At 37.7% G+C, this 27,213-nt stretch overlaps 1 protein-coding gene across 1 annotated transcript; it reads left to right on the top strand.

The window, feature by feature from the left end:
* Positions 1-98: 98 nt before the first annotated feature.
* On the top strand, positions 99-27,213 carry LOC139742291 (bifunctional polynucleotide phosphatase/kinase-like). The gene is made up of 15 exons (XM_071652871.1): positions 99-246; positions 1,221-1,267; positions 1,892-2,545; positions 3,107-3,186; positions 3,762-3,819; positions 4,693-4,800; positions 7,853-7,973; positions 8,279-8,346; positions 8,777-8,869; positions 10,229-10,297; positions 23,636-23,663; positions 24,560-24,621; positions 25,004-25,113; positions 25,862-25,949; positions 27,002-27,213. Exons 1-15 carry the CDS (start codon positions 99-101, stop codon positions 27,191-27,193), a joined length of 1,926 nt encoding a protein of 641 aa, XP_071508972.1. The 3' UTR covers positions 27,194-27,213.

The following is a 27,213-nucleotide window of genomic DNA, read 5'->3' as shown; positions in this document are numbered from 1 at the left end:
CTCTCTGTTTCTTCCATCCTCTTTATCGTTCGTTTTTTTCTCTGTCCATATCGTCTGCTGTGTCCCCGCTACCACTTTGCTGATATCTCAGGAACGCTATGCCCAAGCTGTGTAAGCTGGAGCCGGTCTCTGGTGGGGGAGAGTTTGACGCCCCTCAGGCCATTGACCTCCCCGATGGCAGGCCCCTCATCCTGGGCCGGAGCCCTCTCACCGGGATTGTGGACAAGAAACTGTCAAGGAATCATCGTAAGGAGGAAACATTATTAAGGACAAGATTAGAGTCCTCATTAGGGTAGAATGTGGCAAGTTCTTACTGTATGATGAACAAAAACTTATTTATCCGTAGCTGAAAAATGACAGCTCATGGTAGTTAATCTGCTAATTAACATGGGATATTTCCTGATGTGCCAATTTTGTGTGCATTTTGAATGACATGGAATTGGCAGAAAGAAATATTGCACTTTTGTGAGCATTGTACAGCAAGGGTACATGTAGCTTGTGAAATGAATTTTTGAATCGCAGTACTGCACCTTATGCATGTCTTTAGAAATACAGTACATTTTCCATATTGCAATAGGCCTATATATGGTCTATACACACATTGTTTACATCTGATTCTTTCTTTTTTATATAATTATCAAACCATTGGACTGACTGCTTGTGTTCTTGTAAGTGAAACAATGAAATCAATTTGTGCAAATAAAATGTAGGACATGCACAATTCATATGGTACTCAGCTGGGAGAGTGAAAAACTGCTAATTCTATGATTTCCACATTGACTTGCTGTGTTGTAGCACCAATGTCATGGTGACAATGCAACATTAAACTTCAGTACTTGCCTGAAAAGAGGTTTTCATGTCAAAGGGAAGCTGGAGATGTTTTTTGGCTTAATGGTTGAAAAAAAAGACAGGAAACTCAATTAAAAATCAGTGCCAACAAGTGAAACTGACATGTGCTATTCTGATACCAACTTACATGTACACTGTCAACAGATATTCAGAGCAATTTTAAGGGATAGTACATTTAATGCTTCATCTTTATAGCACATAGCAAGTTTGGCCTGTCATAGATGTCTGAAATGTCAATATATCAGATTTCAAGGCAGTAGAACTGCTTTATAGCATCAGCAATCATTGTTATTGCTATTCAATGTCATTTTCAAGACTTGCCTCACATTCATGTTTTGCAAGATTTCATGAATCCTTTTATTCCATTTCAGTGGAAGCAACCGCAGACTATATGTCGGAGACTGTCCATTTAAAGCAGGTACGTGTAATGACAAAACTCTTTACCCATTGCACTTGCAGACAGCAAGGAGATTAAAACAAAAAACAACAAAGAAGTCACAGGCCTTGCATATTTCTACTGGCTGTCATAAAGCTATCCAGTTATTTTGTCATGTGACTTTGCACAGACACTGAGGGCTCTTGTTTTATTTATTTGTCGGGGAGGCAGTTGATTTCAATTAATGGATGGGTGCATGAAAATTCTGGACGATAATGTTGTTTACATGCAGAGCTGTTGTTTCTATTGGTAACACAAAAGAACCAGCAGGTTGACATTTTGACCTGGGCTGTAACAAAAGGAGCACATTTCTTGAAATTTGATATTAATGAATGATTACGTCTAGGTATGCAGTGTTAGGATGATGCCCAAGCATGCTGATGTTGTGATGGAATGATAACTGATAATCAGAATTTTTAGTGTAAAGTTTTGATAACTTGAATTAGTGTGGAAACTCACAGTTAGACTTAAATGGTATGAATGGGTTATTGTACTACACACTAATGTTTTTATGATGTCAGTATGATATGTTTGAAGTTTTTATTTGTGTACCTGTGTGTTTTGAGCAAATGTGTGCTGAATAGTGTATTATTGTATTTTTTCCAGCTTGGTCCAAATCCTGCATGGTGCCAGGGCAATGAACTTCAGAAAGAGTCTGGTGTTAAACTAGCCAATGGAGAGAAATTGCAGCTATTGGTTGGTAAATATGAGTACGCCATCCGCTTTTCCTCAAATCAGCCATCAGCAGGAAATGATAGAGGATCTGTGAAGAAGTCAAATGACCTGACCGTTCAAAAGTCAGAATCTCCAGTAACAAAAGTGGCAAAAGACTCGCATTCATCCAAGAAGAGAACACTGGATGACGACAGAGATGATGATGAGGATGATGATAATGATGACAGTAAGGCTGAGCGTAAGGCCAATTCACGGGCAGGGAATTTCCAGCCTGCGCAAAAGAAGAGCAAGACAGAGAGAGAAGATGATGAGAACGGAAATCCAGTGGACGAGATCGATCAGAAACTGGCTGCTCTCCAGCGTAAAGCCAAGGAAGCCACAGAGAAGCAAGCAAGAAAGGAGGGATCAGCCAGTCGGCATCACAGAGAGCATCGTGAGGCAGGGGAATCTGGGAGTGGAGATGGGAGTGCCTCGGCAAAGGCTGCACCTGCTGCCGGGTCAGGCAAACCTTCCACCGTGGAGGAGTGGAAGGAAGAGGGCAAACTGCTTGTGTTTAAGAGTGTTGGGGTGAAGGCGGGGTCAAAGGTCAGTAGGAACTCTTTTGAGTGAAAAATGTATCACTGTAAACATCAGTACACCTGTGTGCATTTCAGGTTCTTGATGTAGGAAGAATATGAAAGAAGTATCGGAGAGAGACAGATTCTATAAAATGTATGTTGAATGATTGGTCACCAAAGAGAAAGGTGCAGAGATATAAAAGATTACAAAGATGAAATGTTTTGATGATATATAGATTAATCCTAATGTGGTAAATATCAGAAATTAATCAACTAATAAAGATGAATTTCAGCAGTTACATTGTAGATGCCACCAGCAGGTTGGATATTTATCACTTTTTCGTGCTCCACCCTATCTTTGGATTGGACTGAATGGCATTGAAATGAGAAGAATGTGATCTTTGTCATGGAGTTGCAATGTAGAAGACCAATCTTGATGAACATGCGTGTTACGTAATCCCTCGATCATTACTCATTTCAGTATACATCTACTGTTTAAACTAAAGATTGAATGGATATCTCTTGTTTGTGTTCAAGCAGCCCATTTTTGTCGACTTCTGATCTTCCGATTCATGAATCCCTCCTGCAGATTGTGGGGTTTGACATGGATGGCACACTCATAACAACTGCTTCAGGAAAGGTCTTCCCACAAAACGCTGATGACTGGCGGTAAGTTTGTTGTGGAAGAGAAAGGGCCGTGTCCCGATGTACTCAAATTTGTGGATATTTTCTCCAAGCTAGCTTGTGCATCTGTTCTTGCCAAATAGGTTACAATACTCTGAAATCAGTTTGCATGCACTTGATGTTGCTAGGGGTTCCATGACAATTGCTTCCATGAAATATCTGCACGGTATGCCAAACATAAATTGCAATTTTCTGACATAAGAGTCTGCAAGAATGCTTGGGAGGTGAACTTGCAATACTCGGGTGAGCGCAAGACCCCTGGGTCTCTTATGATTAGTATTCAGTGGTAGAAGTATGTATATCACTCTATCAATGAGTGATGATACCAAAGATCCATTTATTATTTTATTGTGCCTTAAAGTTAATACCTGCAAAGAGGACACTTGTATGTTCATCTAATCATGATATTTGCTTTAGTGTGCATTCCTATGAGAAATTTATAGTTGCAGGAATTGTGCAATTTATCATTTGTTTCAAATGATATTTGGCAATTTAGAATTCATTTTTCATGCACATACATGTAGTTGAATGTCAGGAATCTTTGTTTTTTGCTGTTGCAGAATAATCTACCCAGAAGTCCCTGGCAGACTAAAGAAGCTACATAGTGAAGGCTACAAGGTAAAAATTGCTACCAAACCATGATACATTACTTTGTACCTTCCGCCCAGAGAAATAACAAATGTCCCTTCTTTTACGGGGCCAGGCTCAGTTTCTTGTTGATGATGGTTTTTGTTTAAAGTTTCCATTTTGTTTCACTATTGCATAGTTTTTTTTTTCCCTTTCCACAAGCAGTCTTTATGAACTTAACACCGTGACCAGTGTTTCTCTATTGCTGTTATCCATTTCTTTTGTACTTCTTCATTCATTGTTTCCCCTGTGGAAAAGTCTGAGATGGAGGAATATTTCCAAAAGGAATCAGACACTTTTCATTCTCTTTGAATTCCTTCTTTACTCTTGAGCATCACCTGCTGGAGTATTATTAGGCCAAAGGTTATGGTGGTCCGTAGTGTGGAAAAAGTCTGCTATTGAATGTATTGTTGCATATTATTATTTCATCTCTATCCTTCCCTCACTCTAAACTTTTCTTTCTTGTGTTTTATTGCAGACTCGGTGAAATTTACAACCTTGTATGTCCTTTTGGTCATTTAGTCCTAAACTGTTTCATGCACTTGCTCTTTATCACTCATAAATACTGTTCATCCATCCACCTACTACTAAAAAAACTGGGAGGAATATTTGACAGAAAGTAGTGGGTTATGCCAGCTGTCTTATCAAACATAAAGTTGACACCTTTTTCTCTTGCCTCCTAATTGCACATTATCTGCCAACGTAATGCTGGACAACTGTCTCAATATTCAGAAGGAAGGATATTCATATTAGAATTGACTGACTTGTGGAGTCTTGACAGGCTGGTTTGAATGAAACCTCAACAAAGCTGTTGTCAATGAGATCTTTCTTATTATGCTGCCCTCTATGCTTGGATGTTGGCAGATTGTGATTTTCACCAACCAGCTTGGGATCAGCCGCGGCAAAATGACAGTGAAGGAGTTCAAGAGGAAACTGGGCAACGTGCAGAGGAAGATGGGGGTACCCCTTCAGGTACAACTGAACCAATGTCTTGATTTTAAAGGGACTGTACAGTACTGGTTGAGGTGGGGATTCATGTTTTGAACATTCCTAAGTGAGATAATGAGAAACCTCTTATGAAATATGAAAGAGCATGTAATTTTAAGAAGGATTCAACATTTATTTGATGAAAATTGGTTTTCAAATGGCTGAGATATCCAAAAAAGTGATAATAATAAAAGGCGACAGGCCACGCCTTTTATTAGGATCTCTTTGTTTCACCTTGTTTTTGGATATCTCAGCCATTTCAAAACCGATTTTCATCAAATAAACTTTGATACCCCTTAGAATTGCATGCTCTTTGACATCTCATAGAGTGGTTTCTGAATATCTCGCAAAACATTAAAAGCTAAATCCTCACCTCGACCAGAACTGTACACACCCTTTAATATGTAAGAGTCTCAAGAAGACTCATTAGCTTTGTAGATAATAATAATAATAATAAAAGGACATTTATATTGCGCAGCTACTATAATAATATACTCTACTGCGCATTACAAAATGACATGCATACAAGAAATTCAAACAGAAAATACACTACTTCAAGAGATGACTTTTTAACCTGGCCTTAAACTCATTAATTGTGACTGCTTGTCTTACAAACAAAGGGAGATTATTCCATAATTTTGGTGCAGCGTACAAAAATGCCCTGTCACCAAGAGTAACTTTTGATTTCCCCGATGGATATTTCAATAATGTTTGATCCCGTGAACTCCGGAGATGATAAAATGTTTGAAGTGATATTTTAACTCTACAAGTTCCTGTATGTACACTGGTGCTGTACCATGAATGGCTCTATATGCAATTAGCAGAGTTTTAAATATAATTCTCTGCTTTACAGGCAACCAATGTAATGCTCGTAGTAATGGACGACAATGAGAAAAACAAGGAGAATTACAAACTAATCTAGCACATGCATTTTGCACCCTTTGTAGTTTACCTAATTGATTATAAGGTAAGCCATAAAATAAACTGTTCCAATAATCCAATCTGCTTGTGACAAACGCATGGATGATTTTTTCAGTACTTTCCCGTGTCAAATGCTTCTGAATATGTGCAATATTAAACAAATGATAAAATGAATTTTTACATACTTCAGAGATATGTCTGTCAAAAGCTAGGCGTGAATCAAACCACACTCCCAGATTCCGTGCAGAATCAACAGGATAAATATCAACATCAATCACTTTCAGGCTTTCAGTGCGTAATTTTGAAACTTGCAGTTGAGTGCCACATATTACAAATTCGGTTTTCTTATCATTGAGTAGAAGATTGTTGGATAATAACCATTTGTGAAGATGCACAATACAGGGTGTACATCGCTCTATAATGGACACAGTATAATTCTCATCTGCTGCAGTAGGTGAAAAAGATATGTACAGCTGTGTATCATCCGCATAGGTATGACACATTACTTCTGGGAATTTGTGTTAGATTTCATGGAACAACCTACTAGCATACAAAGTAAAAAGAAGGGGACCCAGGCAGGAGCCTTGGGGCACACCCCAGGGTACATCAAACTCCTTGGACATACTGGAATCGACCTGAACCCTCTGTCTCCTATCATTCAAATAGGACTCAAACCATGACAATGCTCTGTCAGTTATTCCAAAATGTGTTTGGAGAATATTCACAAGAATGTCGTGTCTAATTAAATCAAAAGCTGCACTCGTGTCCAGTAGAACTAAAAATACCACCTGTTGCTTATTCATTGCTAACAGCAAATCATTCTTCACCTTTAATAGGGCTGTTTCTGTGCTGTGGTTTTGTCTATATGCTGACTGCATCGGTGGTAGTAAATCATTGGTTACAAGATGTTGCTGAATTTGACCTGCTACTGCTGCTTCAACCAGTTTGGACACATATTGCAAATTACTAACAGGTCTACAATTTGAAAACTGTAAATCTGCACCGGACTTTTTCAATAATGGCCTAACTATAGCCAACTTCCAATTCCTGTGAAAGTGTCCACTTGTCAGAGAAAGGTTGATAATTTTTGTAAGAACTGGCAATAAAATATCAATGTTCACACAAGATCACACAAACATGTCACACATCAGTGATGTATGAACAACAATGACATGGTGGAGGTAAATGTGACTCCAGAGCCCCATTTCATAAAAGATGTTAGGATAGTAACTCTTGCTTGAATGGCAACCTCCAATAGCAACAGCCAATCAGGAAGCTGGATTCTTGTCGTTACCATGACAATTGCCATTCTAGCAAGAGTTGCTATCATAAAGACTTTTTATGAAATGGGTCTCAGGAATTTTATGAAGTGTGTAATTGCATTCTTTGTGTATTTATCTGTTCATATCTGTATATACATGACAATTCATAATGGCACATCTTATGTCATCAAAGATTTCATGTTGATGGCATATCTCATTTTACTACAATAACACCGTACTCCCATACCGCTGAGCCGTGAAGAAATGGTGCTCTGTGTACAAATGTGTTGTGTTTGTTTAATTTGTACAGCACTTTGCAGAAGAGATTGTTATGGAAATTTAACTTCTTCAATATTTAATGAAGCTGTTATTCGCTTAAAGATGTCTGTCAGCGTTTCTGAGTAGTCATGTCAGTTTACATTAATCTGGAATTCATGGAACCTTACAAATAAGTAAGATAACCCACCAGTTTAAGCACTTGTGTAATTGACAATCTGTAAAACCTACAAATATGACCGGCATGTTTTTTTTTTTCTCTCTTGGACATTACCATATTATCTTACCAATATTTACAAGTATGAAAAGTAGTGTTACCCACAGCACAGGATAAAAATGTATACTTAAAATCTTATTTGTTTGACAGTGCGTTTTGAAGACAGACTTTCATGTCTTCTTTTTCGTCTTCTTTTTTTATGGTAAGTATTTTCAGTCTTTTTGCTTTGATGTGAAGTGCCCTGAACAAATTGTATGTATTATTATTATTATTATTATTACTTCACTATCTTAAGAAGCAATGTCCTGACATCATTCATACATGTTTGCTTGGAAAGTATAAATGCTTTTTGCCCACCTAGGCCTTTGCTGCTACGTCTGGTGGTATGTATCGGAAGCCAGCCATGGGGATGTGGAACTACCTCAAATCCAAAGGAAATGACGGGATCACGATTGATATGAAGGCCAGCATGTATGTTGGAGGTGAGAGGAAATTTCATAAATTTCATGTACCATGTATCAACATGATTGCAGATGACAGGGAGATTAAATGGAAAGAATGTGGACCATGAATTCACGCTGTCAAACTTCATGGATTATGTGTTTATGCACTATAAACCTTTGTCACAACATCATCGAAATTTTTGGAAGTTTCCAGTGAAAAAGATGTGAGACATGGCTCACAATCAAATTCTAAATTCCCTGCTTTACGTCAAACTGAGGTCTTCATTTTTTTGTTTTGTTTTGTTTTGTGTACTTTATTGTTATTAATGTCTATGTTTTTCTAGATGCTGCAGGCAGACCCGCAGACTGGGCCCCAAAGAAGAAAAAGGATTTCTCATGCAGTGACCGCCTGGTAAGTGGGTTCCAAAAATAATTTGGCTGCCTTTTGCCTTTTAGGATTGTGGAGTTTTTCATTTTGGGAGGTGATTCTCTTGACGGGAACATTATCTCCATTTTATATATAACACCATTATTCAATCACCACTCAGCGCAAGCTATTTGTGTTACGAACTGAATTACTTGTGAAGCTTACAAAGTACTTTGGCATATGACGATTGGGCAGGTCTATGCATTTGAATTAAATATGTGAACTTGGCACGGCATCGATTGACTGACTTAATGGCTTATGTCATTAGACATTTGAAGTCAGCAGGTATGAAGTGATTATTCATGCTCTTTCTATGTATATATGAAAAGTGATTGAAGTGATCTTTCTTGTTATCTGGACCGTATATAACCTTGTCATAACATTTCATATTGATCAATGTTTTCTCTTCTCCCAGTTTGCTCTCAATGTTGGTCTGCCTTTCAAGACGCCAGAGGAATTCTTCATGGGTCAGAAGCCAGCCAAGTTTAACATGCCTGCATTTGATCCAGTACGTCTATTTAAACATTTGCAAAGAATCTCAGGTTGTAATTAAAACAAAGAGACATAGAAATCAGAGACTCCAACCCCAAGCACCTTCTGATCTGGAGATTCTCCCGCCCGAAACCCCTAGCAAACGGGAGACTCCAAGTTGATGTGTGCGAAGCGCGAAGTTCCTAGGGTTCTAGATGTTCTCTGGTGCTATCTAAAGCTTATTTTTTCAACATACGATAGCAATAAGTAAGAAATCCTTTCCACCGGGAGACACAGAGCCAGGGCGGGAGAAATCAAATCTCCAGCGGGAGAATGGGAGATTTTGCAAAAAATTGTTTTTCGGTGGGAGATCTCCCGTCGAAAACGGGAGAGTTGGAGTCTCTGAGATATTATCCTTTGGTTGTGTTTGGGGGGTTTTTCTGTGTGATCAATCCGGCTGTAAGGACACACTGCAGCATTACCATCGGTTTAAAAAAAAAGAATTGTGCAAGTTGAAGGCAAGCATAATACAGTTTCCACGTAAGTAATGTGTTATCACTCTGTAAAGCCAATATGAACTGTGTTGTTGTCACTCATTGCATAGCCGCAGCTTAAGTAGTGTACCTGAGCTCACTACTTACATGCATATATAACAGGAGACAAAGAAATAAGCTTTAGGCAAGATATGAAGATATCATGGCCAGTATCTTTATTCTACTGTGGGATACCTCATAAGAGGGACAGATCATTTTGGAACATACCACTATTTTCTAGCAGTGCATTCTTGACTTTCTTGATGATATGCATGAATTATTCGGGGAAGGAGTCAAACATCAGTGTGGCCAAGTCTCCTTGATTCTGGTGGAGATGCCTTGAAAATTTTGATACTGTATATGCCATATATTTAGCGAGTCTAATTTGTTAAGAATCGGAACTTCACTACAGTTTTGCGAGTGGTTAGATTTGTGATTGTGGAATCCAGGACTAAAGGCAGAATGTTGAATGCACTTTCATGTCGGGTTCAGAGTTAACATTTTGTCGTGTTTTTGAATTTGCGAATAGCAACCAACTCACAGAATTCGCCAAAAATAAAAACCATGCAAAATATTCGGCGTATACAGTATTTGGCCATGACCTGCCAGGAGAATGTGAATGCCTTCCTGATTCAGGAAATTGCTTTTGCCTGTTAAGATGCATGTAGCACTACACTTTCTCCCTGATTTTGATGGGTAGCCGTCGGTAGCCCTGAAACCTGTATAAGATAAAAATGCATTTCTGTGTGGCATGTAGAGCATAAAATATGTAGCTTAAATCATATCATTACCTAGATAGAAAACTGTTGGTAAATTGTGAGTGACTGTATTTTATTTTGTTGCTTGAATTGTACCATAAACAGAGAACAGTCTCAACAAGCACGCCGCTGCTCTCTCCACCCAACACAGTACTGCCAGCAGCAGTTCAAGAGGTAATGCAAAGATGACTTGTGGTAATGTCCCATTTTTCTTTCCTGTCAGGGTGGTACGATCTTTCATTTGAACTGATTACATTGGATTAGATTACTGATGAATTTCATAACCGTGATGGTTTTGAGAGTAGAATGACGTGGAATAATAATGCAATCCTGTCATAACGAACACAGTTACTGTAGTGTAAAATACAATATTTTTGCGGCATGAAATTTTTTTTCTTGTTTTTTTCTTTGTTGCCTCTAACATTCAATGCGTGTAGTTTAGATGAGAACTTTCATGTGCATTTTAATTCTGCGGTCTTGGCTCACGCGAGATTCTCGAAATTAAAATGCACGCAAACATTTCTCATTTTACAGTATCATGAAAATTTCATCAGAGGGAAGTAAAAATTTAGGGCTCGAAATTATTGCCTACATATCTTTATAAATGTTGCTTTTTGGCTCTAAGAAAACTTTGATATAACAAAAGAGAATTGCCGGTAGCAAGAAGTTTGTTGTAACTGTATTTACCTGTAATAGTTTTGTGTCTGAAGTTGTTCTATTTGATTTGTAATATGTCTCTTTCAGTCTTCTGTCATGATATTCACATTGCTGCATCTTATGCAGTGACATGCTGCTTCATGAAAAATTGTGGAATGGAAACATTGTTTGATTTTTCATTTTGTACTGAAAGTTGATGTACACATATACCAGACGAGTTTCATTGCAAGATACATATTTCCATAAATGCTTCCAATTATTTCAGCGAAATTTCACCTGTATTCAAATCACTGTTCTGCTGCAAATCCCTCGGAAGAGTTTCTCCATTTCAGTCTATCTATAGATATTTGGAAGAAACGAAACTCATTACTTACTGTTTAGCCTAGTGTAGTGAGACCCGGGGCCTGTTTCATTAAACTTGTTATCATGAACAACTGCCACATTTCTATGACAAATTTTCTATTAGCCAATCAGATGCAAGGATTTCAGTAGCTTGTTACATCTATGACAACTTGTCACTGATGACAAGTTTTATGAAACGGGCTCCAGGTCTGTACCTTCTCTCTCATGATTTGAGAATTTCAGACATATTTAACATCATAGGAAAATATTATTACTGGTATACACTAAATGTTCAAATCAGGCCAAATATTCCATATATGTGTCTCTTTTCAATTTTTCTTGTTTTTCAGTAAATGTGGTTGTCTTTATTTATTTTTATGCCTCCGCCATGAAGTGTCACCAGAGGCAGTGTGTTTTTGGGTTGTCCATCCGCCCGCCCATAATCAATTTTATGGACAGCATTTGAGGTATCCAAATGAAACTTGGCATGTGTATGTATTAGTTGTGCCTATCAACTCTTGGTTGCACATGCTCAAGGCCAAAGGTCAAGTTCAAATTCTTAAACTTTTGTTATTTCCCCCTTTCCTATGCAATGCCTGGAGGTATTTTCTTTAAACTTTATACATGTATTACCAGATAAAGATTCTCTTGGGAAAGTTTTGGGCCTCAAAGGTCAAGTAAAAGGGTTGAAATTTCACTTATTTCTTTATTTATTTAATTTTTTAGATTAGCAATTCCCCCCTTTAAATGCTTAACTTCATTCTCAAATTTTCTATTTAAAGATTAACTCCTGTGGAGGTTTATCCAGAACAGTCCTAGAGAAACATAAAAGTTTGTATTTGTGATATATACTGCTGTAACTTTCAGTCAGGGTCCATGCCTTGATATGACAGATATTGTATTATCTTCAAAACTTAACCAAGTAATGTTCAAAACAGTCAAATGAATGCATATTCTGACTAAACCCAGCATAAAAAGAAACAAACTTCCTAATTGGCTCAAGAAATAAGGAGTATTCTAAATCGTACATATTGGTTGCTGTAGTGAACACTGAGCACAATCAACACAAACTACCAGTAAAATGCATATGAAAACTTGACATTTATCTAAGTAATTTTTCAAAATTTTGCTGGTTATCTCTTCCTGTCCCAAAAGTCGTTGAAAATATGTTGTTAGTTTTTATTAGCTATTGCGATCGTTCTTTGTCCGGCGTCCATTGTGCGTCGTGCGTCGTCTGTCGTGCGTATACTTTTTACATTTTCATCTTCTTCTTGAAAACCCCTAGACCAATTTTCACCAAACTTGGCAGGTAGCATCCCTAGGGGGTTAGGATCTCAGTTTGCCCCCCCCCCCCAAATTAAGGAATCTTTAAAAATCTTCTTCTCTAGAACCAGAAGTGATAGAGCTAAGTTAATGCTATGAGTTACTACATTGAGGACTGTAATTTCAAGTTTGTTCATGGCGGAATCAGGGGTGCCCCCCTTGGGACCCAGGGGAGGGGGTGGGGAGGGGTCCTAATGGGGCCTAAATTGTACATTTTCATCTTCTTCTTCAGAACCCCATCACCGGTTTTCGCCAAACTTGGCAGATAGTATCCCTAGGGGGTTAGGATTTCAATTTGTTAAAATAGGCACCATGCCCCACCCAGGGGACCCCCAGGGGGCCCAAACCCCCGAAAATTAAGGAATCTTTAAAGATCTTCTTCTCTAGAACCAGAAGTGATAGAGCTAAGATAATACTATGAGTTAGTACATTGATGACTGTAGTTTCAAGTTTGTTCATGACGGAATCAGGGGTGCCCCCCTTGGGACCCAGCGAGGGTAGTGGGGAGGGGTCCTAATGGGGCCTAAATTGTACCTTTTCAGTTTCTTCTTGAGAATCCCGTAACCGATTTTCACCAAACTGGCAGGTAGTATCCCTAGGGGCATAGGATCTCAATTTTTTTCAAATGGGCACCGAGTCCCACCTGGACGGCCCCAAGGGACCCAAACCTCCCAGAATTAAGGAATCTTCTATAGAATCAGAAATGATAGAGCTAAGATAATACTATGAGTTAGTACATTAATTACTGTAATTTCAAGTTTGTTCATAGCAGATCCAGGGGTGCCTCTCTTGGGGGTAGGGGGAGGGGTGGGGAGGACCAAATAGGGGCCTAAATTGCACAATCATCTTCTTCTTGAAAACCTCACGATGGATTTTCACCAAACTTGGCAGGTAGCATCCCGAGGGGGTTAGGATCTCAATTTGTTTAAATGGGCACTATATCCCTACCCGGGGGCCCAGGGGGGTCCTCAATCCCTTAGAATTTAGGAATTAAAAAAAAAATGGGCCCTTATTGTACATTTTCATCTTTTACTTGAGAATACCTGGTCATATTTTGGTAGAGCTGTGAATAATTAAGATTAGTGACTGTGTGAAATGTGAACTTGCGATACTCAGGTGAGTGCTAGACCTGCGGGTCTCTTGTTAATTCATAAAAAGTATATTTCTCTGTATTATGCCTCATAGCCCAGGGGCTAAATTGCATATAAAAGTACAAATACTATGTACAGATGAATTCAAACCTTCAGACAGTTGCTGTTCAACATTCTTTATCATTATAAATAAACAATGTGACATGAAACTCCTAGGTTGCCTCCTGGGTTTAGCAGGAGACACAAGGCAAAGAAAAGGGGCAATACAGAATAACATGTTAATACATCTTATATAATAAAAGATAATAAAAGACACACAACAATTACAAAGTCACGAACAAATTGAAAAAAAAATTATATACAAACAAATTAGAATATGCAGTATTTGATTCTAAAACACATTTCTATATTAATGATACCATTTTGTCTCATTCTTGTTTTTTTCTCTTTCCCTCGTACTAAGTCATTCTCTTTTTCCTCTGTCTCCTCCCTCTCTTCTCTCTACCTTCCCCTCCTTATTCTTAAACACATCTCATTCCTTTCTTATACAATTGTACCTTTCTCCTTACTCCATTACCCATTAATTCATTTAACACCTTATTCAGGGCTCGACACTAACTTTTATTTTTGGTGGCCCGATCGGGCCACCAAAATCATTAATTTTTATTTTTTGGTGGCCCGAAAAAAAAGAATCAAGAAAAACATAAGAAATACTAAATTGGTCCTACTGAACATAGAAAATGAAATATTAAGTATTACTGAAGTGATACATGTACCCATGCCTAAAATAAATGAAGAGAGAATTCAATCATCTTACCGTTATTCTGAGTTCTAAGATTTAGCAAATAGGCTTATAGATTATTATAAAAGTTGATGCCTATTTAGGTGGTCAAAACTTACGTTTGAAACGACAGAGTTGGAGCATTTGCAGACATTTGTGAACATCCGACATCTGTTTTGTCATTATAAAGAGCTGAAAGTTACCGTTATTCATTTCTGATTGTAAAAGCAATCATCCAACATTTACTAGTATTTTAACACCGTACGGAGCCGAATGTTACTATTAATTTTTTTTTTTTTTTCAAATGTAAAATCAAAGAACTGACATTCATTTTAGCATCTTACGGAGCTGAATGTTATCCTTATTCATTTCTAAAAGTGAAAGCAAACATCCCCAATTTATTTTAGCATCTAACTGAGCCGATTGATACCGTTAATCATTTCCAAATGTAAAAGCAATAATCTGTTATTCATTTTAGCATCGTACGGAGCAGAATATTACCGTTATTCATTTTAAAATAAAAAAAGCAAATATCCAACATTTGTTTTATTATCGTACGTAGCCGAATGTTACTGCTGTCCACTTCCGAAAGTGAAATGAATTATCTGACAATTTAGCATTGTACGGAACCGAATTTTACTGTTTTTCATTTTTGAACGTCAAGGCAGACATCAGACATTAAATATTTTACCATCAAACGCAGCTGAAAGTTACTGTTATTCATTTCGAAATGTAATAGCAAATATCCGACATTCATTTTAGCATCGTAAGGAGCAGAATATTACTGCTATTTACTTCCGAACGTAAAAGCAATCATCTGACATTTATTTTAGCATCTTCCTTAGCCGAATGTTATTGCTATTTACTTTCGAAAGTAAAAGCAAACATCCAACATTTATGTAATCATCACTCGGGGTTGAATATCATTGTTATTCATTTCCGAACGTCAAAGGGCAAGGGATCATTCGACGTTTATTTTAGCATCTTCCGCAGCTGATCTGTTATTGCTATTTACTTCAAACCTGAACGTGAACATCCGGTATTTATTTTACTATCTATATGGAGTTGAATATTATTGTTGTTCATTTCCGAACGTCAGAGAAAAATTAATATCCGACATCTATTTTAGCATCTTCCAGAGCTGAATGTTGTTGCTATATACATTCGAACATAAAAGCAAACATGAGACATTATTCATATCATTCACCTGAACGTGAACATCCGGTATCTATTTTACTATCTATATGGAGTTGAATATCATGTTTATTCATTTCCGAACGTCAAAGGGATCATTCGACACTTACTTTAGCCTCTTCTGGAGCTGAATGTTGTTGTTATTTACTTTCCAACGTAAAAGCAAACATCCGGCATTTATTTTCTCATCGTACGGAGTTGAATGTTATTAGTATTCATTTCCGAACGTCAGAGCTAACATTCCACATTTATTTCAGCATCTTCTGGAGCCGAATGTTATCCTTATTCATTTCCGAACGCAAAATCAAACATCCGACACTTATTTTAGTATCATACGGAGTCGAATATTACCGTTATTCATTTCCAAAATAAAAAGCAAACATCTGACATTTATTTTAGCATCTTACAGAGCCGATTGTTACCGCTGTCCATCTACAAAAGTAAAGGCAATTATCCAACTTTTTGGTGGCCCGACGCGCATTTTTGGTGGCCCCGGGCCACCGTTAGTGTCGAGCCCTGCCTTATTAATTTCTTTTCCAAAAGCTCCACTTTCTCATTTAAAAAATAATATTAATCCATTAACAATACCAAATCATGTAACATCAAATCTTGTATAAAATCATATCTTCACAATAAACTAAATCCCAAAGTCTTTTTTATCTTCTTAACATAAGCCTAAACATAAAATCTTAACACTCTGAAAAAAAAAGTACAAAGAAAAAACAAGAAAAAAAACCAAGAGAAATATTGAGAGGTGACAACATACATAAGAAAGCTTTTACTTGTATGGTAAAAATGAGTGAGAAAATATTGTAATTACACAAATCTATAGGTTGAGCAATATCAGATATATATATGTAACATACACAATAAGGACATATCACACACTTGAAAACAAACAACTGGAAAATTACTGTAGCGAATGGTTTGTTTTAAATTATGGTAGGAATGTTTAAATGTTAATAGTTTGAAAGTATAATAGGAATGTAATATTTCAGAGGTATGTCACACTTCAATTCACCAAATACTACTGTATATGTACTGGCATATTTCTTCATGTATGCGGGGTGAAAAATTGCAGAAATCAAATGAAAGTATTACCTCATCAAGGGCATTATATTCAGGAAAGACAGATCAAAAGGCTTACTGCCAGAAGTCCCTATTTCAGGAATCAGTCAAAACTTTTATCCCTTTCACTGAATATTTGACTTGTATTCAAAAATGTCAATCAATGCTTTGGAACTTGTTTGCTTTTCATATGAAAGATGGATTGAATTTCTTCCTGATTTGATTTGGATTCAAATGATTTTCCCAAGAAATGCACTTGTATAATTCATTATAAGTATTTTTCTTCTTTTCTTTTTTTTTTTCCCTTGCCAGAATTTGTAGGTCGTGATGTTATTCAATTCCCTGTGTGGTAGTCTATGGAATTTTACAACTACTCTTCAACACTATCTAAGTACAGCTTGTCTTTCGGACACCATATTGGTGTGGAAGAAAATAGTGGAGTTATGTGTACTTGGTTACATAAAGAAACCATAACCTTTAAAGGATATTTTATTGTTGCCTGCTATTCATGTCATTTGTTTCATTTCTTTTTGTCGAAATTATGTATAAAAATATAGTATGGAAAATTAATTTTGTTACACATTCATCATGGACACATCTTGACAACAGATAAACAACAAATTACATTACATATAACATCAAATGGATACTAAAAAAAAATACAAGGAACTAAACAGTCGATCAAACACAGACTATCATCATTTGGTGAAAGTGAAAAAAACCCCAATATATATCTGTGACCCGCTACAACAAAAGAATCCTAAAGTCGCTAACGGCTGAGCCGAGAAAATCAAGTTTGAAGTCACATCATTAAAATTGGTCAAAACAACCGGATTTCTGTTTTTGGCAAAATTTTGTAGTCTTGTGTTTTGTCTATCATCTGCCAAAATTTCGAAGCTGAATGATCAAAGAAAAGGCAAGAATTCAGCATTTTTCTGGGCCACGATTTTCCAACTTTCAATGTAACAGAAGCGTGTCAGAAGATTTGGATTGAGCACCGCAGCTAGACTCCACCCCTAGCAACGAGGGAGTGATCTTATTGGTCAGTGTGTGGCATCCTGATTACTGATTGGTCATGCGTAGACCACTGGCGCTAAGCTTGAATGAACATCGCAGATGTCGCTAGGAGCATGCTTTCTATTGTCAATGGTGAAAACTGTCTCACCTCCCCTTGGTCATGATAGCGTCGGAAGGAAAACTTTGAAGGCGTTTTTCTCGAAACTCTAATTTCCTCAACCACTTGATGTGCGCTAATAAAATCATCGACATCTCCGCAACCGAGTACTTTTATGAGTTGAGCTTTATATGAAATTAAAGTAGAAGAGAAGGCAATTATGTCATGCCATTTTCAGAAAATTGTCTTCCCTCGACTATCGGATCCTTTTGTTGTAGCGGGTCACATACAATGTATATATATATATATATATATATATATACGCAGAAAACTATGTAAGGAATCAACTACATGGTACTGAACATGGTTTTGTAGGAAATGAAGTCAGTACACTCACTTTTGAGAAGTTGAGAAAATATATCGATGGATGTGTCTGCATTATATACACATATTCATACAAGTGAATATACGTAACTAAGTCACTTAAAGACAAAAATGTAAATACACAAACGACTCTAACAACCACCAAGATCATATTACAATCTGAAAAAATTACAAAGTCATAACAATGATAATAATGCTGCATACTGGCACTGGTCTGATGGTCTAGACTTGTAAAAATGACTCTGGCAAGTGACTTTTCAGGAGTGGCCAAATCTACTGGTCTGGCAGGACCATTAAAAGAAAAAAGAAAACATTGTCGGGGCCAGTCGTTAAAAGAACAAGTCCAATAAAGGGAAGATAGAATGACAATCACATGGTTCAGCAAGTTTAACGCTAGTGATCGCATCAGTTTATGTTTTGAGTACAGTAGCAGTCAAGAGTACTATTTGCATGTAATCATGCATTGCATCGTTTACCCATTTTTTTTTTTTACATTTGTAACAAACATCACCCTTTATGGTGAATGCAAAAACCAATATGAACATGAAAAAAAAATTAACAACAGTAAATGTCATTAACAAAACACTTAATGAAATCCCCCCATGGAGTTGATGAGATTGAGAGCTGCTAGGAAACTTTGCCTTTAATTATCAGAAAAGATTCCTTTGTTGTACTGTTCAAATCAGAATAATTGTTGCAACTATGCAGTAGCAAGAGGCCTAAACATTTTGATTCTTTGGTCCCAGTTAGATTGGAAGAGTATGATTGATCTGTGGATTTGTCCGCATGCACTTCTCAAAGTAGGCCCAGAACAAGTTCTGGCCATCGTGATCCTCAGTCCAGATCAAGTTAGGCCTATCTCTGCACAGAAAGAGTCTTACCAGGTATGGCAGCCGCTCGTCTGGTATGTCCTCCAGAAATACCAGGATGACTTTGTCAAGTCCTGTTTCATTCACATGCTCCAGAGCCACTCTGACCTTGGTGATGAACCAGGCATCATCAGCACAGTGGTTGCTAATCAAGAGAACAGTCTTGTAGCTGTTCTCAATGACATGGTGGACAGCGTCAATGTAGTACATTGTAGCCCTGAGAGCTTCGTCGCCGTAGGCAACCCGTTGGAGATGGGGCATCCTCTCTTCCAGTGCAGGTCTGATGACATCATGAACCCAGTCATCATCATCATCATGGCACATGATGTTGAGCTGATACTCATAGTCATCCATCTCTAGGTTTTCTTCTTGTTGCTTGTAACCCAAGACAAAAAGTTTCAGCATGAAGATCTTGTAGTTCAGCCACCAGCGTTTCCTGTAAATCAAAACTCCTAACAGGGTAACTATTGCTCCACCAAATATGAGTCCAGAGATGAGTGGTGCATTGATTCCACAAAAGTTGTCTGGATGGAATGCTTCAATGGGAAGGTTCACAAGTTGTTTGAAGGAAGTCTGTGAACACAGGGTTTCATTACTAGGGGAGGTATCAACATTTGTTGTGTAGAGCCAGTTTCGGAACCACACCAGGCTGCAGTCGCAGGTGAAAGGATTCTTGGAGATATCAAGGCGCACAAGAGTCGGAGCCATATATGTGTCTGCCAAAATCGTAGTGAGATGATTAGTGTGAAGGTACAGATGTGTGAGATTTGGCGTGTCAGTAAATAAATTTTTGTCGAACAGAGTGAGCACATTATCCTGCAGAAGTAGTTCCTGTAGGATTCCCAGTCGTTTAAAAGAGTGAGGGTAAATCGTCTGGATCCTGTTTGAGTACAGCACTAGTCGTCGTAGGGATGATAAATGAGTGAAAATGCCTGGTGTCAAAGTGGTGATTTGGCATTGGCTTAAGTCAAGTATTTCAAGTTTTTGTAATGGTTGGAACACCCAAGGAAACCTTTCCAGATATTTCAAGTTGTTTCCCCATAGACTGAGGGATGTTAGTGATATCAACCCAGAGAAGACACTCAAATTTTGATGCACTCTTACCAAGTCCTGGATACTCAACTTGGTATTTGACATGATAAGTGTTCTCACAGAGCTTGCGTTTGTGAACTGATGCAGTGAGGGAAGGAGAACCCGTGTTTTCTCCAAGTTTAAGTAATTAAGGTTTCTCAGTCTTGCGAAGGCACCATTCAGAGAAAAGTACACTTGATAAGACAGATTGATAGATTCCAGAGAAGTGAGCCTTGTAAATGTATCTTCAGCAATGGTATTGATCAGGTTTCCTTGCAAGACAACTTTACGCAAACGGGGCATTCCTGCAAAGGTGTGTTCATTCAAAGACAGCAACCTGTTGGTTTCCATGTTTAGTGTGTGCAAGGAACTCAGATCCCATGGTCCTGCAATGTTGTCTATGTTGTTTGAGAAAAGATCCAGTGTTTGTAGAGAGGGAATGCCATGAAATACAAGGGGGTCCAAAGTGGCAATGCCATTTTTTGACAGCAAGAGAGTTTCTAGATTCTTTGCACAGGCGAACGCATGAAGAGGCAAGTGTGAAAGTTTATTCCTTGCAAGATCCAAGTAAACAAGTGAATTCAATCCGCAAAATGAGGTGTTAGTGATTGACTTTAACCTGTTGCGCTCAAGGTCCAAGTAGCGCAGGTTATTAAAGCCCCAAAATGCATTGCTCTGTACTTGAGACAGTTTGTTTAGCCTGAGACTAATGCCGGTGACATGAGGAAGGTCTAGATTTTGGCTGTTGTGTGTAAGGGGGAGTAATGTGTCAATGTTTGCGTTGTTGATCCACATTTGCTTGATGGTATAATTCCCCATGAAAGTTCTCACGTCAAACGTGAGGAGGTTCGTGTTGTTCAGATTGAGATATTGCAGATGGCGAAAATGGGAGAAGAGCTCTTGGGGAAGTTTGGAGAGATTGTTGTAGGCCAGGATGAGGTTGTCGATGGAGCAGTCTCCAAGATTGGCAAAACTGTCCTGCCAAAGATGCGTGATCTCGTTGGAGGTGACGTCAATCTGTGAAAGGTGTTCACAGGAAGAGAACTGACTGAAACTGATGTTTGTGATCCGGTTGCGGCTGAGGAAGATGTTTTTCAAGGCTCTAATGGACCCAAGAGCGTTATTTGGGATCTCAGTCAGTCTGTTGTTTGATAGATCAAGGATTGTGAGATGGATATTGTTGTGAAAAAGAGCATCCGGAAGTCGACTGATGTTGTTGGCACTCAAATCAAGCACTTGCAGGTCTTGGAGTGACTCAAATGATTTGCCCTCTATTTGATTCAGTGTATTCCACTGCAAGAGCAGGATTTGGATCCTGCTGTTTGCTGTAAACGAAGCATCTGTGATAGTCGCAATGCTGTTGTATGATAAGTCAAGCTTGTTGAGGTTGTGGGGAAGATTCTGAGGGACCGTGGAGAGGTTGAGGTGAGAACAGTGTGCTTGCAGTGAAGGATCCAAGCCAGAGATGGAACATGTGAGAGGAGATGGAGGCGGTGCTTGTTCCCAGTGGCCCCCACAACATGATAAAGTAATAAGCGCCCCTAAAACCTGGACAACAGTACATCCAGCCATTTTGGTTTGCTGGGAAGTAATCCACTTTGACTTTGCAATGCTGTGTGCACTCCTTTGTGTCTGTGGGAGCATTCTACATGACTGCATTCATGAGCTTTCCTTTTGTGCAAACCGTTCAATTCCATTCTTTTGTACTGCTCCTTTTCAAAAAAGGGTAATGCCCTTATCCAGTTTTTTTTTTCAATTGATGATTGATTGTAGGAGAGAAAGATGCGGACATGTAGTGTGTATTTCCCATGCATCAGCTTGTCATTTTGCTGCAGTATTATATGGATCAGTGATTTCTCAGTCATGCGTTGGCTTTTATTCGTTTACTGCCGTCTAACAGATGTTAGTGATACTTTGCCCAGTTTGTAACATAAAGCACTGTATTTAGGAAAGTGTCACTTCATTGACTTGAAATAAATAGGCCTAGCATATGTCATGAATTTTCCTTGCACTATCTTCTCATTTAGCTCATGGCTGTGAATCAGGAACTGCTAGTTGTTAAGCGCCCCCCCCCCCTTCCCATTTTGCATTAAGGGCATTTTATTCAGAGAAGATGGATTAGAATATAAACTGCCTGACTTCCCAATGGCATCCTTTCGATTCCTGTTCTGGGAGTTGAACTGGCCTTTTGTGCAAAAGAGGAAATGAATATATTTCTGATGTAGTCTCAAGTATAGAAGTATACATTTATGGTACTAGAGATATTTTTAAGCACTAAAATATGAAGATGTCATATTCCTAATGTTTCAAATAGAGATTTTTTTTAATATTTCAATTAAGCTTTCATATGTTTTTTAGAGATAGTACCAGGTATGCATAAATTGGGTCTGAACTTTCATTTTGTTTGGTACATCATACAGTAAAGATGATCTGACTTACAAAACCGACACCAAAAATTTGAAAGGCACTGTGAGAATACAGGAAGTTCTGCAAACCTATAAATTTGACTGAAAATGTTAGAGTGCCTCAAAAAGCTCTTTTCTCATGACAGTAGTGAAATCTTGAAATGTTGTTATTAAAGTTTTGACATATTTGAGACTATCTCAAGTATCCTTAATCAATTTTCACACAGATTTCAGTATGTTGTAGCTACTAAATTCATTGAATTTACAGTTAGAGTTTGTTTGTTTGCTTTGCCCCTGCCACGAAGTGTCACTTGACGCATTATGTTTTCAGGTTCCCTGTCTGTCCTCAAACAATTTTTTGGACAGCGCAACTTAACCTTTTGAGGTAATCATATGAAACTTACAGGACAAGTTTACTTTCATATAGGCCCACATGTGAATTCAATGAATGAAGCAATATTAGGAGAACACATCTGTGAAAGTTTGAGGAAAATCAGACAATCCTTTCAAAAGTTATGAATTTTTGAAGTTTCAGTACCACCATCGCTGGATGAGAAAAATACTACAGTTTGAAATATCATGTTTGGATCGATGCAAAGAAAATGTGGAGAATTCTACAAAATTTCCCTTCTTCTGAAAAGTACAAAATTTGTAACTTTTAAACGGATTGTCCAATTTTCCTCAAATTTTTACTGATGTGTTTCACTGACATTGCTACATTCACTCAATCCACATGGATATGAAGATTAACTAGTCCTTTAAAATATTTGTGTATGAGTGGACAAATTTTTGCAGTCAACTTCTGGGTGCACACACTCAAGGAGGATGTGGGCGATGGGGGTCAAAGGCCAAGTGAAAATGCTCAAAAATCCATATACTTGCTATCTGAACACTTTATCCATTCAAATGATATCTGATTGAAGGAACGTATCATAGACATTAAACACATTTGGGGTTTCAGACGCGTCATTTCATATTTTTATTTTTACCAATCATGTGAAACTGTCGTCTAACACTGTCCAAATGTACAACAGACCTATGGGAGAATGATGTGATATGGCAGAGGCATACCAGTTGCCATAGTGACATTTCTAATCCAGTATTGTATTTGTCTTCCCTCCTGGCTCATTGACTTGCCATCTTTCTTTAATTGTGTGTCCTCGTGAGGATGTGACTACTAAAATGAATTTTTGCCATTCTACTCTTCTTGCAGGTCATATTGCTAGTGGGCTTTCCTGCCTGTAAGTATTTAATGGATGTAAGTCTGTTGTGTATTTGTTTTATTTCTTATTATTAACATTGATACTGTGTCTCCCAGGTGATGAAGTATAAACTTATGAAAATGATACAACTTTGTATTTTATATATACTCCAAAAATGCTTGAATTTCTCTCCTCGTCCAAGAGAAACTCAGTGTCTGTATGTCTGGTTGGGTGGCAAGCTCCTTGATTAGCCTACTTTTTTTAGCTTAATTAATGTCTGGGTCAAACAAATAGGACTAATATACAGTGGACTTATTATCCACAGCCTGGAAATGACAAAAATTATTACAGTAGGTAGTCACTTTTGACAGGCTGGCGTCTCCTGAGTGTGCACATACATTTGCATCATTTTTATTAGACAAGTATAGCACATGGATAAATGCGACACATTTGTCATACTTTGGTATGCAAATTTGTAGCCGATAAAACATATATATATATTTTTTTTTCTCTCTCTCTGATGCAATAAAATGAGAAAATTGCATCGTCATGATTACATCATTGTGTGATTTTTATTTTTTATTTTTTTAAATATTTATCCCCTCTTGGTATGTTCTGTATGAAAGCACTCAAAAATCTGTTATACAGAAAAGCTTTTTGCAAGGTTAAGATATTAGCTGTGGGATATGAAATCTATAAGATCATAAAATCTTTGGCTGCTAGCTGTTCAACACAAATGGCCACTGGGAAGAGGGTCTATAACTATGTATATTTGGTTTGTTTTTGAAGCCACTCAGTATGGATGGCTGGTGGAAGCAGTGGTTCCATATTCAAGCTAGAGTAGTAATCATCAGAATGAAAACTTGTTCATGTTTTCAATGATACTCTGCAATGATTATGTGTTTGTTTTGTTTTGTTTTGTTTTTATACTGCAGCTGGAAAGAGCACCTTTGTGAAGAACCATCTCCTGAAGCACAAATACTTTCATGTGAACAGGGTGAGCTTTTAGGATAGCACTGTATCAATCTTAAAGAAATGATAGTAACTTATGATGATTATGATCATGATTATCATTAGAACAAAAATGAAATATATTGTAATTATTATTACTTCTACTATACTACCGCTACTGCTACTACTTTAACTACTACTACTTCTACTACTACTTTTACTACTATTACTACTTTTGTTTTGATAATGAAAGTGATGACAATTCTACCATCAAATCTTGAGAAATTGCTGTTCAAGCAAACCCATGTCATAATAGATAGATGTATTGACATTCCAGATTGTTGTTTTTATTGAAGGTATTTTACAAAGTTGGTTGTTGTTGTTATGTGGCATCTTCACTCATTTTTTGTTTTGTTTTGTTTTTCAAGGACACCATGGGAACATGGCAGAAATGTGTTTCAGCCTGCACGTCAGCTCTGAACAAGGGACAGAGTGTGGTGGTGGACAATACTAATGCAGATCCTGAGTCAAGGAAAAGGTGAGAACAGACATTGTTGATCATTGTGAGTAAAACTGTAAAACACATTCTTTGGATTCCATTGTTTGACTGAATGCATGAAACATGTGTCATACAGAACAATAGGAGAGATTGCAGTAGGTTAATGAACATGCCCCCCCCCCCCCCCAAAAAAAAAAAAAAAATGCAATGATTGTGTATTCAAAATAAACCAGAACTCGCAAGCATGATATACACATGCAATGCTATGATTTGCTCAATCGTGTTATTGTATTGTATAATCTGTAAGATGTCCTTTAGAAATGTTACCCCAGCAATGAAAGGAGCTCTTATTGCTGACATTTTAATTCTCTTGAGACCACAATTCCATATGTTTCACATACACTACACAGAGAGACATGTTCTCAGTGTTAGTGAAAGAGTTGACATGCACCATGTTTTAATAGATTGAATATATGAAGGTGGAATGTCTTTTTGTATATGAAACAGATATTGAACAGCTAATATCTGCCAGTCTTATTTTCTTCTTAAACTGGGAATGCAATCATATGTGCTTTCCATATCTTCTGTGAGCTTTAACCAATATCTATTCAGCTAAGTATCTCCTCTTCATTCCCATTCTCACTTTTTTTTAAAAATATTTGCAATTATTTGTTATTATTTTGTACAGTGATAATGATGATAATGATAAGATGTTGTTAAAGTTGTAAATCTATGTGACTATGTCTTCTGGTATATTTGTGTGGGTTTCTTTTTTTTTCCCAAACAGATATGTTGAGTGTGCACAAAAGGCCAAAGTGCAGTGCAGATGTTTTACTTTCAGCACTTCTTTTGACCAGGCCAGACACAATGAGAAGGTAACCCTCACCTATTTTATTAATCCTTTAGGTCAATATCACTGGTGCAGGATGTGCAGGGAAGATGGTTTATTGCCATTTTGGTACGACATCTTAAACGATTGACTTTATGGCAAAAATATGACTGTCATTTCTTGTTGGCCATTACTCAGAGCAATAGAAATTTTCAACAGTGCTGGTGGCTAGAGTAATTATTTGTGGTGTTATTTGTGCAGACTGAAAAATGAACCTTTGTTCAAAATCCAGAATAATATTTGTGACCAGTCCCCTCCCCCCCCCCTTATCTGCTCGTAGACCAGTTTATTCATGCAGTCAGGTTTTATGCATACCTGTATTACAACAGACTTCCCCTGACATGCATGCAAAGTACTTGCAAGTGCTAAAATGCATTGATTATGTACAGGTTGAGGGAATTGATTGTTACAAGGCCCTGAGAGTAAAGAAATGCATAAATTTCAATAAACTACATTGTAGTAAGGTGACCTGTTGTGTTGTTGTTGTTGTTTGCAATACATGTACTCCAAAAAAAAAAAAGATTATCTACATGATACACATTTTTTAAGAGCACTCCAAAACATTAATTCTGATCAGTTGTCTGGGTACATCAATTCTTTTAATGGTACATGTATCTCTTTTATACCTACTTATTATTCCAAGTGTAAAATTATTCGGTACTGCATTTTGATACCAATTCAGGTAAAGTAATGCTGAAATAAGCTAAAATAATATATTCTGGTGGTGGTTACTTCACATAGGAAATATGAAATGAAAATGTAATTTAGCATGATGGATAGATATTAAGGGGGCGGTATTCTCTTTGTGCAAAGAGGACTTAAGGTCAAAGAGGACTTAAGGTCAGTCCTCAAGTACAGTGGTCAAGGTCAACAAACTTTATCTTGATTAAAAGGGCTGGCAATACTGGTGATAGAATGTAGTGACAGTGAGAAAAGGTAGAGGCATCCCAATAAACTGATGCTGCATTTGACTTGCACTGAAGATAAATATGGGATATGTCTTCTTCTTTTTTCATCCTCTGTGCTTTCAATCTGTAGTTCAGGCAGCTGACACCTTCAGGGAAAAACCACGCCCCCATCAATGACATGGTCTTCCACTCTTTCAAGAAGAACTTTGTCCCGCCCAAGAAGGAGGAAGGCTTCTCAGAGGTCATCCAGGTCAACTTTGTGCCTGCCTTTGCGAACAGTGACGAGGAGAGGCTGTACAAGACATTCTTGCTAGAGAAGTGAGGGTCTGCCAGTGAGGAGGT

The sequence above is a fragment of the Diadema antillarum genome, unplaced genomic scaffold, assembly GCF_040938485.1.
Source record: "Diadema antillarum isolate AM-2024a unplaced genomic scaffold, OU_Dant_1.0 seq00000994_RagTag, whole genome shotgun sequence".
In the NCBI taxonomy this organism is placed as follows: Eukaryota; Metazoa; Echinodermata; class Echinoidea; order Diadematoida; family Diadematidae; genus Diadema; species Diadema antillarum.
Note: the sequence above shows the minus strand (reverse complement) of the source record. Positions and strands in the feature narration are given on the sequence as shown.

Coding starts and splice junctions, on each gene's coding strand:
- LOC139742291 (XM_071652871.1), top strand. CDS start 99: ATGCCCAAGCTGTGTAAGCTGGAGCCGGTCTCTGGTGGGGGAGAGTTT. Junction 4,801..7,852: donor AGATGGGGGTACCCCTTCAG/GTACAACTGAAC, acceptor TTGCCCACCTAG/GCCTTTGCTGCTACGTCTGG. Junction 8,347..8,776: donor TCTCATGCAGTGACCGCCTG/GTAAGTGGGTTC, acceptor CTCTTCTCCCAG/TTTGCTCTCAATGTTGGTCT.